The sequence below is a fragment of the Chinchilla lanigera genome, unplaced genomic scaffold (assembly GCF_000276665.1).
Source record: "Chinchilla lanigera isolate Chin_1 unplaced genomic scaffold, ChiLan1.0 scaffold00013, whole genome shotgun sequence".
Lineage (NCBI taxonomy): Eukaryota > Metazoa > Chordata > Mammalia > Rodentia > Chinchillidae > Chinchilla > Chinchilla lanigera.
The window spans coordinates 16,370,164-16,383,079 of NW_004955414.1; the positions used below are offsets into that span (position 1 = coordinate 16,370,164).

The 12,916-nt window shown below is 53.6% G+C and overlaps 1 protein-coding gene across 1 annotated transcript in view; it reads left to right on the plus strand.

The window, feature by feature from the left end:
• The window catches only part of Gdpd5 (glycerophosphodiester phosphodiesterase domain containing 5), a gene marked incomplete in the record, with an annotated part of 93,332 nt that overhangs the window by 47,459 nt on the left and 32,957 nt on the right, over positions 1-12,916 (plus strand). Inside the window, 1 exon segment of the mRNA XM_005379889.2 lies at positions 6,483-6,658. Within this exon segment, the coding sequence (XP_005379946.1) occupies positions 6,542-6,658 (117 nt within the window).

Sequence of the window (12,916 nt, forward strand, 5' to 3'; positions counted from 1 at the left end):
ATGGAGTACTACTGTGCCATAAAGAAGGATAAAGTTGAGTCATGTATAGGAGAATGGATGCACTATGGTTAATGTTAAGTGAAATAATTCAGACGTAGAGGCTTAAATAGCTCACGGTTTCTCTTATATGAGAAATCCAAAATATAAAGAGCAAAATAAAAGATAGATAGGAAATAGAGAGGTAGATCTTTTGCAAATAGGAAGGAGTCCAAGAGATGGAGGGAGAAGGGGGAGGAGAGGATGACAAAAATTACCATGTGCCGTGCACAGGTACCAACTCCCCACAAGGAATGCCGTCGTCATGCACTGCAAACTGTACTAATAAAAAGTGAAAATTGAAAAAAATTTCAAAGTGAGTAAAAAAATTAAGTTGTACAATTCAGTGGTTTTCAGTATATTCACCGAATTGTACAAGTGTCACCACAAGGTAATTCCAGAACATTTTTATAACTCCAAGAAGAAGATCCACATCTACTAAGTCACCTCCACTTCCTCCCTAACTCTCCCATCCCTGGCATTCACTATTTACTTTCTGGCTATATTTGCCTATTCTGGATGTTTCTTATAAATAGAGTCATTTAATGTATAGTCTTTTATAACTGGCTTCCTTCATTTGCTATAATGTTTGCAAGATTCATTCATGTTGCAGCAGGTATTAATTTCTATTGCTGTTATTGCAGGCTTGAGCACTTTCTGGTTTTTGTTTTGTTTTGTTTTTGTTTTTGCAGTGCTGGGTATTGAGTGCAGGGCCTCTAGCATGCTAGGCAAACACGCTACTACTGAGCTACATCCTAACCCAGGCTTGAGCACTTTTACCATTCAGCCCATTTTTTTGATGAGTAAAGTAAGGCTTAGGGTTAGTGGCCTAAGGTCACATAGCAAGACAGGTGAGGAAGACCAGACAGAAACCCAGCCCCTCATACCTGCGCTGAAACTCTTTCCACACCCAGGAAAGAAAGTCGGGTAGTGAGGGCCCGGCAGCCTGGTGGTCACAGAAGGGAGGGGTATAGGGCAGGTACATTCCATGAGGTGTGAATGGCTGAGAACCACAGATGGGAGCACCTTCCCCACCATCCCTGCCTTTACTGTTCTCTGGCACGCCCCCCCCACACACACAAGGCCTTTCCCCTGCCAACAGGAGGCTGTGTAAGTTCAGGGGGAGCTAAGAATTCAGACTGAAAACAGGACTTTGAGCTGGGATGGGCTTTCCTTTGTCTCAGAGCCAGCAGGAGTTCTTGGCAGGGATTTCTCAGGAACTTCTCTGGTATCAGCGACGCTGAGGGGTGGCTTGGAGAAATCGATTGATGTTAAGTAGTAATGCCATTAGTGAGGCAGGAAGGGGAGGGGTGGAAATTGCCTAGAGTGGGTGTACAGAGTCATTTCTGAGTGTCAGCTGCCCAGGGTCTGAGCCACACAGCTGTTCACAGAACTCCTGGGTCCTCCCTCTTAAGCATATCCAGCAGCCCCCTAGTACTACCTACTCGTGCTACCTTGTGCTGGCCCTGTGGATATGGTGATAATCAGGCTGTCCCAGGAAGGAGACAGGGATGTCAGCAGGGCACACATAGTGTTCCTGTGTGAGGAGGGGCACATACAGGGCTGTGGGAGGCTGGGAAGACTGCAGCCAACCTGGGGCAGAGGGGAGGGTATGGGGGGTATCAGGAGGACGTAGCCAGACAAGGGATAGCAAGCTCTGAAAAGGCCAGATAGGAGGAATAGTAGGGGCCAATCTTGGTCATGTGGCTGGTAAAAAATTTACTCCACGCCAGGCATGGTAGCACATGCCTATAATCCCAGTACTCTGGGAGGGTGAGGCAGGAGGATCACAGGTTCATAAATGTAGCCAGCTTGATAAATTTAGCAACTTAGGTAGACCCTGTATCTGGATTATTTTTTACATGGGGGAGATGGCAATATAGCTCAGGAGGAAGATCCTGGGTTCAATTCTCAGTCCAGGTGGGGGTGGGGCACAAAGTGAGAGAAAGAAGGAAGAGAAGGGAGGGGAGAAGAGGGAAGGGATGTTCATTTCAGCAACAGGAAAGAGTGTGTGGTAGAGGGGAGGGGCCCACTGCAGGAGGCCAGGGAGAGCGTGGATTATGGATTGGCTGAGGGCAAAGCTGTAAGAGGCCCTGGAGGAGTATTAGAAGCAGGTTATGGGGCTGGGGGTTTAGCTCAGGAGCTGGGGATTTAGCTCAGCGGTACAGTGCCTGCCTGGCAAGCGCAAGGTCAAGAGTTTGATCCCCAGTACCGGAAGGAAAAAAAAAAAAGAAGCAGGGTAGGCTGGTGAGGAGGTCAGTGTGGTGGAGCTGGGCCTGTCCAGCCTGGCTGACCCCCCCTGGAGACAGACAGGAGCCGCTAGCTGTCTCCAGCAGAGGCAGAGACCGTGGCCTTGGCAGCTTCTGTTTTGTTTTGTTTTTTTTTTTTTTTTTGGTTTTTCTCCGGCACCGGGAACCGAACTCACGACCTTGCGCTTGCCAGGCAGGCACTTTGCCGCTGAACTAAATCCCCAGCCCCGGCAGCTTCTGGTAACTGAAGCAGTGGGAGTGGGTGAGTGCTCTCCCTGGGAGAACAGAAAGAGGTTTGCCTCCCAGGGGAGCCTCCAAGAGTTAGGGCCAGGATGAGCATTCACCTGGGGGAAAGGAGGGTCCAGAGCCAGGATCAGTCAGTCCTGGCTGACGGGTGACCCCACAGTTCCTCTTCCCTCTTTCCAGACTGAAGTGGAATTTCCATTCCTGGTGGGCATGATGAGATGACCGAGGAGGGGCGGCAGAGGACACAGGGAGATCGGTGCCAGGGTCGGGGAGTCCTGAGAGGGGAACATGAAGGTAGGGTAGCCTGGCTGTGGGTTTCCACTCCCAGAACCTATAGCTTGGGTCCTTGCGGTGATGTACTGCATGCTGTTCCAGACACACTGCAGCAAAGTTGTTACTTCCTTTGAAAGACTCTGAGACTGAGGCCCACGGAAGAGCCCAGAGTGGCCCCTGCCACAAAGCAACTCAGTGGCCAGGGCAAGATGAGTCCAGGTTCCTCCTTTCTGCCTGGGGGTGTTGGGGCAGGTGCGGTGGCTGATGGGACAGTAGAAACTCCAATCATGGGGGTGCTGAGTGAGATCTGGCTGCCTGGCTATGGGCTCTGGCCTTCTGCCCTCTCTGGAAGGCTGAGAACATAGGAATAATACATGGCCATGCAACGCTCCCTTACTTTTGTGGAATTTAGAAAGCTGAGTGCCCCCACACCCCCCATGCCATGCCTCCCCTGTGGGAGCTAAGCTGAGTGCAACAGTATCCCCACTTGACACTGTCCTGGGCCCTGGGCTTGGTCTGGCTGGAGGCCTCCCAGCAACTGTACGACTGTGCTGTGTATGTGCCTCCCTGGGGAGACACTGGGGCAGACTGCACCAGACAGTTCCCAGCAATTAACGGGCTCCTGGTCATTCTGTATTCTCAGCAAGCCCCTAAGGAACCTTTCCCCGGCCTTGGGGGCTATAATCTGTGGCTGGTTGGCATTTGGTGGGGTTATTGAGGGAGGGAATGGGAGCTAGGCAGATGCCCCGGGTGAGTCCCAGAGGTAGGAGTAGTGAGGCAGGCCTAGAGCCCAGCCAGTCCATATGGTATGGTTTAGAGCATCGCACCTCAAGAACTCAGCTCACAGGCCTCAGCTTAACATCGCCGTCAGGAAGGAGGTCCTCCACCTCCCAATACCACAGAGGTGTCCTCAGGCTCCCCTTCCTGTGTCCATCACAACCCCAGCTCAGGAGCACTGGAGCCCGCTGGCTGCCGGCGCCAGCTAGCATCTCCTCCAAAGGGCCAGACAGTGAGTACTTGGGGCTTTGTGTGCCATATGGTCTCTGTGGCAACCACTCAACTCTGCAGTTCCAGCTAAAGCAAACAAGGCGTAAATGACTGACTGCGGCTGTGTCCAATAAAGCATTATTTATGGACATTGAAATTTGACTTTCATATAATTTCCCTGTGGCACAGGTATTCTTGTTTTGATTTTGTCTCTCAGCTGTTTAAAAATGTAAAAACCATCTTTAGCTTTCAAGCTATGCAAAATACAGGCTGTAGGTCGGATTTGGTGAGCCTATGTGTTACAGTTTCCCAACCCCTGTGTTACAGCAAGGCCTCTGGGGAGAATTCTGGCTCTGCTGTGTAACCTTCGGTAACTGGCTAAATCTTTCTGTGCTTCAGCTTGTGAGTGTGTGTGTGTGTGTGTGTGTGTGTGTGTGTGTGTGTGTGTTTGGTCCTAAGGATCAAACCCAGGAGCACTCTACCACTGCACTACAACTGTAACAATTTTATTTTTTACTTTGAGACAAGGTCACTAAGTTTCCCAAGTAGGACCCAACCGTCAGCCCTTCTTGCCTCAGCCTCCCTCAGTGCTGGGACTGCAGTCTTGTTCTGCTCTGCCCAACTTGGGCTTCGTATTTTTCGTCTGTCCAATGAAGGTGGAAAGGAAAATACTTTGGGAATGTAAAATGGTATCGCCACTTTGGAAAATAGTTTGGCACTTCCTCAAAATGTCAAATATAAGAGTTACCATATGACCCAACAAATCGACCACAAAGAATGTACCCAGGAGAGGCTGGGGATTCAGCTCAGCGGCACAGCACCTGCCTGGCAAGCGCAAGGTCATGAGTTCGATTCCCGGTACCAGAAAAAAAAAAACCAAAAACAACAAAAAAACCCAAACAAACACAAGAATGTACCCAGGAGAAATGAAAAGATATGTCTACACAAAAACACATTCGTAGTAGTGTTATTCATAACAACCAAAAAGTGGTAACAACCCATAACGTCCATCAGCTGATGAGAGGATAAACAAAATGTGGGATAGCCTTACAATTGAATACTATTTGGCCATAAAAGGAATTAAGTACTGACACATGTACAACCTGGATGATCTTTGAAAACATAATGCTAAGCAAAAGAAGCAGTACACAAAAGGCCACATATTACACGATTCCATTTATATGAAATTGCTAGACTAGGCCCATCTGTAGAGATAGAAAGTGGCTTAGCGGTTGCTAGAGCCTCTAAGGGTAGTCTGGGCTGAACAGAGGTATGACTGCTAATGGGCATGGGAGTTTTGTTGGGCTGATGGAGATATTTTGGAATTAAGTAGTGGTAATGGTATATGATTTGGTGAATGTACTAAAAATTGAATATATTAAAAAGAGTTGTACATTCTAAAAGGGTGAACTTTATGGCATGTGAGTTATATCTTAATAAAAATAACATTGATAATGTTTCCTTCCTGAGGTTGTTTTTTGGTAATGTTAATGCAGGAAAAGCACTTGGAACGGTCCTCACCACCCCCTTACTGTCCTGGGAAGCCACCAGATCTGTCCTCTTTCCACGGGCCTGGCTTTGAGTCCTGGAGTCCCACAGACCAGGGCTTGAACTTATCTATGACATGGAATCATCTTCATAATAACTGCCTCATAGCTGGTGGACAGAAGAAGGTGCCTGACATTCAGAGTGCAAGTCCACTAAGCCTATTCTACCAGGTCACAGGAGCCAAGTCACCTGGCTGGTCTTCAGGGTGCCAGGCAGGGCTGGGACAGCAGCAGTTCGACCCTTAAACACCTCCCACTGCTCCCCCAGCCTCCCATGGCCCTACCAGGTAGGGCTTTCAGGCCTAGAGACTGAACACCTCAGGCCCTGGAGCAGATGTCCAGTTACACTGCCCATGGCTGTGTGACAGCAGGCCAGGCATCCCCCTTTGTTCTCTGAGCCTCAGTTTGTTCAACTGTCAAATGGGTTTGGGACACCACACCTGCCATATCAGGTGGTTGAGACCGTGAGATAGGACAGTGAACATAAGCATTTGCCCAATGCCTGCTGTATTTTCAGTGCTCGGTGCATGCCAGCTTTTATGATAATATGTTTTACAAGATTTATTTTAAAGTCTACTATTTCCAGGCACTGCTCCAGTTACAGGGAGACAGCAGAGAATCAAATAGACAAAAATCTTTGCCTTCATAAAACATAATGGGGTAGGCGGACAAGAAACAAACGGAAAGTAAATATGGTTAAAAACATGACTGAGAAAATAATATGAGAGGGAACTTAGAGAATGTGAGAAGGGGCCCCAGTTTCATACAAGATTTTGGAGAAAGAGTCCTTGGAAAAAGGCATTTGAGCAAAGACCTGAAAAGAGGAAGGGAAAGAGGGAGTCATGCAGGTTTCTAAGGGAAGAGCATCCCAGGCAGAGGAAACAGCCGCATGCTAGGCAAGTGCAAGCAATACGGAAGAGGTCAGTGCAGTTGGAAGGGAAAGAGTAGGGAGGATGGGGCCATGTGCCGACGGCCCAGGACAGGCCTTGGGGACCTGCAAGGGTGGCCCTGGCTCCAGACAGGATCACTCCAGGGCTTTGAACAGATCATGACGCATGTGGACTTAGGCTACAATAGCATGGGCAGTGCTGGGTTGGACTCCTTGCCCTTCCCCTGCCTTACAGCTCTCTGCTTCCTCCCACAGGACCAGCTGGGGGCCTCCATGGGCGCTTGAGAGCCAGGCACCAGGGCTGTGGGACGAGCATGGTGAGACACCAGCCCCTGCAGTACTATGAGCCACAGCTGTGCCTCTCTTGCCTCACAGGCATCTACGGCTGCCGCTGGAAGCGCTACCAGCGCTCCCATGATGATACTACACCGGTGAGCTTTCCAGGGGTGGAGTCCAAGGGATCCTGTGGGCCCCAGCAAACCCACAGGCCAGGGCGATGGGAAGTGAGCTGACCCTCTGCTGGGTGGCTCTGGATGGGCCAATGGGACTTCTGGGTTTCAGTTTCTCCCTCTTCAAAGCGGGGCTATACTATTTCCTCAATCTGCTTGGCCAGGTGGGCAGGCGAGGAGCCCATCCCATCATGGATGTGGCTGGTTGTTGATGCTTCTCTGACAGTATGGGGACAGGGATGCTCCAGAGCTCTGGGGCTCTCCAGGAAGAAAGGGTCACCCCAAGGTGAGCAGAAGCTCCCAGCTTCCAGACCTGGCACATCCGGAAGGGCGGGCAGGTGGTGGCAGGAGGGTGAGACAGGGGGCCTGGCCATCCCGGAGCCTGGGAGGCAGCAGGGCCATGGCCTGGCGGCAGGGCCCAGTCATCTGAGCCAGCAGCCTGCCAGAGCTGGCAGCAGGTGTGAGCGGGATAAAGAAGGCCTCCGTTAGTGCTGGGCTCCCCAGCCAGGCCCGAGCTGCGCTGCCCTCCCTGGGGCACGATCAGCTGGTGGATCTAGTTTCTTCTCTGAAGGAACCCAATTCCTGTGTGGTGTTTATCTAAAAGCTTTGCTGCCTAGAGAACAGCTTTCCTCCTCCCTCCTGCTTGTCTGAACAAAGAAGCTAGCCTCCTAATTCAACCATCTCCCGAACTTGCTGGAGTGGCCGGGGGAGGGCAGGACTGAGGTCAGAGGCTAAGTAGGCCGGGCTGTCTGGGCTGAGATGTCGGGGTAGCTTGTCTGCCTGACCACTCTCTTCTGCCTGTGCTGGTGAGGGGTGGAGCCCTAGACTGAGGCAGGGGCGGGGGCTCATGACCCCTGAATGGTGAGGGGCAGAGAACACCAGGGTAGGCACCAGGCTGATTCCTTGCCATGTCCTCATTCCCAGCACAGAGGCAGCAACATGGGCAAACTTAGCCAAAGCGGAAGTCCGGTCTCCCCACCCTGGCCCCAGCGTGGGATGGCCTCCGGGTGACAGCACACCCTGTGAAGTGACCAGCACAGTGCCAGCTGTGACTGGCCGTTAGGATGAATCATTCTAGCTGCCTGGGCCTCAGCTTCTCCATCTCTGGAGTGAGAGAAGGCTGGATGAATGACTTCAGAGTCCTGGGGCCACTCTTCCGTGCTGCAGCTGCTGCCCAGGGGCTGGGGACAGGGAGCAGGCCTGCTTGGCCTGGCCCTCCTGTCTGAGCAGGCAGGAGTCTGGCTGTGACTGGCATCTGTGTGTCGTGGGAGCCAGTGCAGAGCTGACACATGCTGCTGTTCACCCCAGGAGGCCGTGGGGAGACAGAAGCCAGGGAAGGTAGTGACTAGGGCAGGGTCACAGTCACGAGGGACAGAGAACAGATTGTGGGTGCAACTGCTTTTGGGGTAAATGCGGATGGGATGACCACTGAGGTAGAGGAGGAGAAAGGTGACTGAGCACCCAGGTAGAAAGCCCTGAAGCCACTGGTCAGACCCTTGAGGGAGGGAAGCGCATGTCGTGGGTGGCAGGAAGTGTGTGGGCCGTGACTGGGAACAGACTGAGGCTACCAGGGGCTGGGGTGCCCAGTATGGGGCCAAGGCTGCAGGAGCAGTGGGGGCCAAGAGCCAGGTGGGCTGGGAAGGAGAGCATGGCACTCCCTCTGCAGAGGGGCTGAGCTCACCTCAGGTAACCCAGCTCACAGCTGGGGATGCGCGTCCTCAGCACGCCCTCCTCTCCTCCTCTCCTCTCCTCCGCACACTTGCTTGCACATCCTTTCTCCTCTTCTTTCCCCTCCCCCACCACAGCTGGGCCAGGACAGGAGAGGGTTGCGGCTGTGTGGCCCGGCACAGTGAAGGGAACAGCAACGGCTGCTGCCCATGTCTCAAGGACAGAGTGACAGAGGGGGGCGCCATGACTCCTGCTGAGCAGACAGAGGCCCCTCTGAGCTGGGGAGTCATGGCAGGGAGAGGCCACCTTGGCCAGGAGCCTCTCCTCATGGCCACCTTCCTCCCTGACCCGCCCCTGTGGAGTAGCGCCGAGGAGCAAGGCTGTTCATTCCCATCCTCAGGCTGGGAGAGGCAGCGGGGTAGTGGTGAAAGTGAACCGAGTGCCCACTGAGTGCGGGGATTGCTCTGCGCTGTGTTTAATGTGTAGCCACTTCCTGAATGGAGAGGTCCGGGCTCAGAGCCGCCCCCTGCATGTGAGGCTTGGGCAGTTCTGATGGAGCTGGAGCCTGCGGAGGGTGGAGGCTGGGAGAGCTGGGTGTGTGGTGAAGATGGAGGGAGGGAGGGAGGGAGGGAGTTTGGGAAGCGATTTGTTGGAGAAGGAGCAGAAGCACCGGGGCACAGCCTGGGCGTGCTGGGATGCCAGGCTGGGGTCCCTCGGCAGAGCCCTGGGTGGGATCCAGCTTGGGGGGCCGAAGTGGACCCGAGGGAACCAGGAAGGGGCAGAGCCTGGAAGGTATCCTTTCCCCCAGGCCCCTCTTCTTCCGACCACTGACACTCCCGCCTCCTCCAGGCCTTGGCGTGCCCCTCCCCAGGAGGCACACTTGACCCCTCTGGAAACCAGAAACTAGGGAGCAGAGGTGAGGTGACCTCTTCTCCTGCCCCTGTGCTGAGGGCCTGGGGAGCCGACAGCAGGAGGCCGGCTCACTGACAGCAAGGAGGAGGAAGCCAGCGGCTTTTTATAACTGCAGATAATTAATCGGTTGTTGTCTGTGACTCATTACTCTAATACTGCCAATTAAGGCCTTGGTAGGACAGAAGGCTGTTCTCAGGCCGTCCCCACAGGGCCCCCTGAAGACTGTCTGCGGGAGGCAGCACAGTGTCAAAGCAGCTTCTCCGTGGAGAGAGGGATATAGGTTAGATGCCTGGGGGAACTTCCCAGCCAGAGGCACTGAAGCAGCAGACCAAGGTGGTCAGCGCTCCTGGGCTTCTTTTGTTTCTTTGGTGCATTTGTCTTTTGAAGGCTGCTACAAGCTTAATTGATCTTCTCCATCTTACAGATGGCCCTCTAAGAAGTGTGATTTATTCAACCCATGAGGGGCTGAAGGCACAGCCTGCACTGCTTCTGTTCATAGCCCCAGACTGTGTGCCTTCTTCTGTTTCATGCCAAATGGTCTTGTCTAGGATGCCTTGGTTACTTATGCACTCAATAAATCTCTCCTGGTACCGGCTCTGGGGTCACAGGTGTCTCAGACCTGGTTCTCCCCTCCCTTGAAGGGCTCCGAGGCTGGTGGGGTATAAACAGGAATGATACACCCAGACCATCCAGGGTGATCACCCAGAGGAGGCTTACGGTTAAGACTGAGCCTGTCTCCTGGGAGTGGGAAGTGTGCAGGGAGGGGCAGCTGTGTGTGTGTGTGTGTGTCGGGGGATTGGCTGGTGTTTGGGAACTGGAAGTAATTCAGCCCCGGTGGCCAGGCCCGAGGAGAGGGATGGCTGTGGCCAGGGTGCCTGAGCCTTGGTGCTGTGCTGTGCTGAGCAAGCTGGGCTTCAGCCTGTCAGACTTGAACTTGCAGGGAGCAGTGATAACGCGGTGGAGTCCTCTGGGGGCCCTGGCAGTGGGCGGGGCCAGAGAGCCAGATGAGGGGGCTGAGGCCTCAAGACAGGGAGTTACCCAGAGTGTAGGCAAGGGGAGGGGTGCAGAGACACCTAGAAGGTGTAATCAATGGACTGGCTAGGGATGGAGATGAGAGGAAGAAGTCTCCCAGGCTGACACCTGTCGGCTGGGAATTACAGCCTGGGTAGCTGGAGGCCATCCTGGAGACAGGAACCCCTGCTGTGCCCAGAAGTGAGTGGCGTCCAGGAAAAGCACACAGCAGAGTGGGTGGAACGGACAGCAAACTGCCACATACCTCCCTCCTATGATGGGATCACATGGGAGTCGCTGCCGCAGGGTCTCCCCTCCTCTGCCCCTCCACGCCAGCGGCACGGAGCTTCTCCCCATCCAGGATAATGCCCCCTTCCCAGCAGTGCCCTTGCACCCACTATTCCCCCTGCCTGGACTGTACTTCTCTCTCCTCTCTGCCTGTCACCTCAGGTCCCTGACTCCCCACCCCAAAACGGGCCACTCTCCTTTCTTGTTCTTCCCTGGCCCATCCCACCCTTCCTGTCCCCTGGCTGTCACAGCACTCTGGGCCTGTGCTGGCCATGACAGCTGGGATTGTTTTTGTCTCCACCAGACTCAGAAGTGTTTTGAGGCGCCCTGGCCAGGTTTGCTGAGTATGCCACACCATCGGAAGGGTGATAGAGTAGCTGAGTGGTGAGGAAGCTGGTTAGGAAAGGTGTCTGCCATCAGACCCACTGCACTGGGGAGACAGGGCCTCATAAGCTCTTGGGTGTGGTGATCTGGAGAAGGCAGGTGTATGTATAGTTGTGTAGATGGATGCCCCTGGCTGCGGTTGGCAGGGGAGGTGCTGACTCAGCTTATGGGACCTACCTGGCTACCCTTGGAGCTGGGATTGGGTTTGCAGGTGGGCGGGGAGATGTGAATTTCCCAGCTAGCTCCTTACTTCCTGTCCTACCAGCTTGTGAGTGGGATGTAGGGCAGAGAAGAGTGGATGTTCTTATGAATTAGGCCAGGCTTGGTGATAAAGCCACCTTTGAGGTAAGCTCCAGGGTGAGACTGGATTCAGCCAAATGCAACTGGGTGCTGCTGGCCAAGGAAGCTGCAGCCTGAACTAAGCCCTGCCTTCCCAGGGCTGCTGTAGAGCTCAAGTAAGCCGAGACCCTATGGTCTCAGCTTGCTTTCTTGGTAAGAGGAGATACAAATCTGTACCCTGAGATCCCTAGGAGATAACTGATAAGGATGTGCCCCTGGTCTTACACAAGAAGAGACCATTGTCCCAACCTAGTGGAGAAATCTGCCTTCCCTAACCAGCTCTCTCAGGTGTTTTGGGAAAAGAGAACCACAGGGGAGAGGGTGGAGCCTCTGGGCTTTTATTCCCCTTCTGAATGTGCAGGTCTGGCCTGGCAGGGTTGCTATGAGAAGAAAGATGGAGGTGAGCCTCCACTGGCCGTGAGATGGCCGCAGAGCCACCTGTGGCAGCACAGGCAGCATAGGATTTGTGGCTGCAATAAAGCCAGGCTGTTGCTGGCCTTTGGAACTCCACGTCCCACTTAACTCTTCTCCGAATGGCACTGACAGCACCTGGCTTGGCCTTGGCACACCCAGGGGATGGCTTGTTGGGGACCTGGAACATCAGTTAGGGAGCATGCATGAGCATCAGCAGGGCCTGCAGCCCCCACCCTGGGAGCTGGGCAGGCCCGCTGAAGGGTTCTGGATGGCTCTTCCCAGGACCCCTCCGCTCTCCCTGCACGTCTCCCCAAGGAATGGGTGGGAAGAGACAGGCAGCTCCAGGCCGCGCCTGATTTCATCCTCCTCCCTAATGAGCCAGTCTGAGTGCACCCCAGCAGGAGCAAGGGCAGACAGAGGCCTAATTGCCAGGCATTCTGTAGCCCAGAGAAATAAATCCAGCCTCTTAGTCTGCCAGGAGCTGGCGGGGGTAGGGATTCTAATAATCCCTTTCCTGGCTTGGCCCTAATGCTACAACACAGCTCAAACCTGCCTGGGCCACCTCCTCCCCCAAATCTTCTGAATCAGGGCCAGGGTAATCCTTCCAGGGCCTGCCCAGCACTCCCTTCCACACCCCTTCCAGCCCTCATTTCCTAGGCCTTTTCTACACACTGGCTCCTCCATTTGGAGCTTGCTGAGTGAGGGCCAGGCTGACAGTTGGAGCTGGAGTGCCTAAGATTCGGCTCAGAGGTGGCAGACTGCATGTGTCAGCACCCCTCAGACCTCCATGCCAGCCTCTGACCAGCCAGGCTGTGCCAAGGGCACAGCTGGGCTTTGGGGCCCCAAAGGCTGGGACCACAAAGGAGGCACTGGGGGCTGGCACCAGGCAGAGCCCGCACACAGGGCAAGGGCTGCCTCGGCACAGACTGCGAATCCTGGAAAGGAAGCTGCAGACATCTGAGCTCTCGCTGTGGTAAACCAATGGGGACGGTCTGCAAGTGTCACTGGTGCGGGGATAAATGAAGCATCCATGTGGCAAAAGTAAAATTAGGCTCTGCCTCTTACCTCGCCCAAAAATAAATTCCAGATGGATGAAGAAGGTTTTTTTTTTTTTCTTTCTTTCTTTCTTTCTTTCTTTTTCTTTCTTTTTTTTTTTTTTTTTTACTATTTTTAAACGTTTTCTGTACTTAGAAAGCACATATTTATCAAGAGGATTCAAACAGC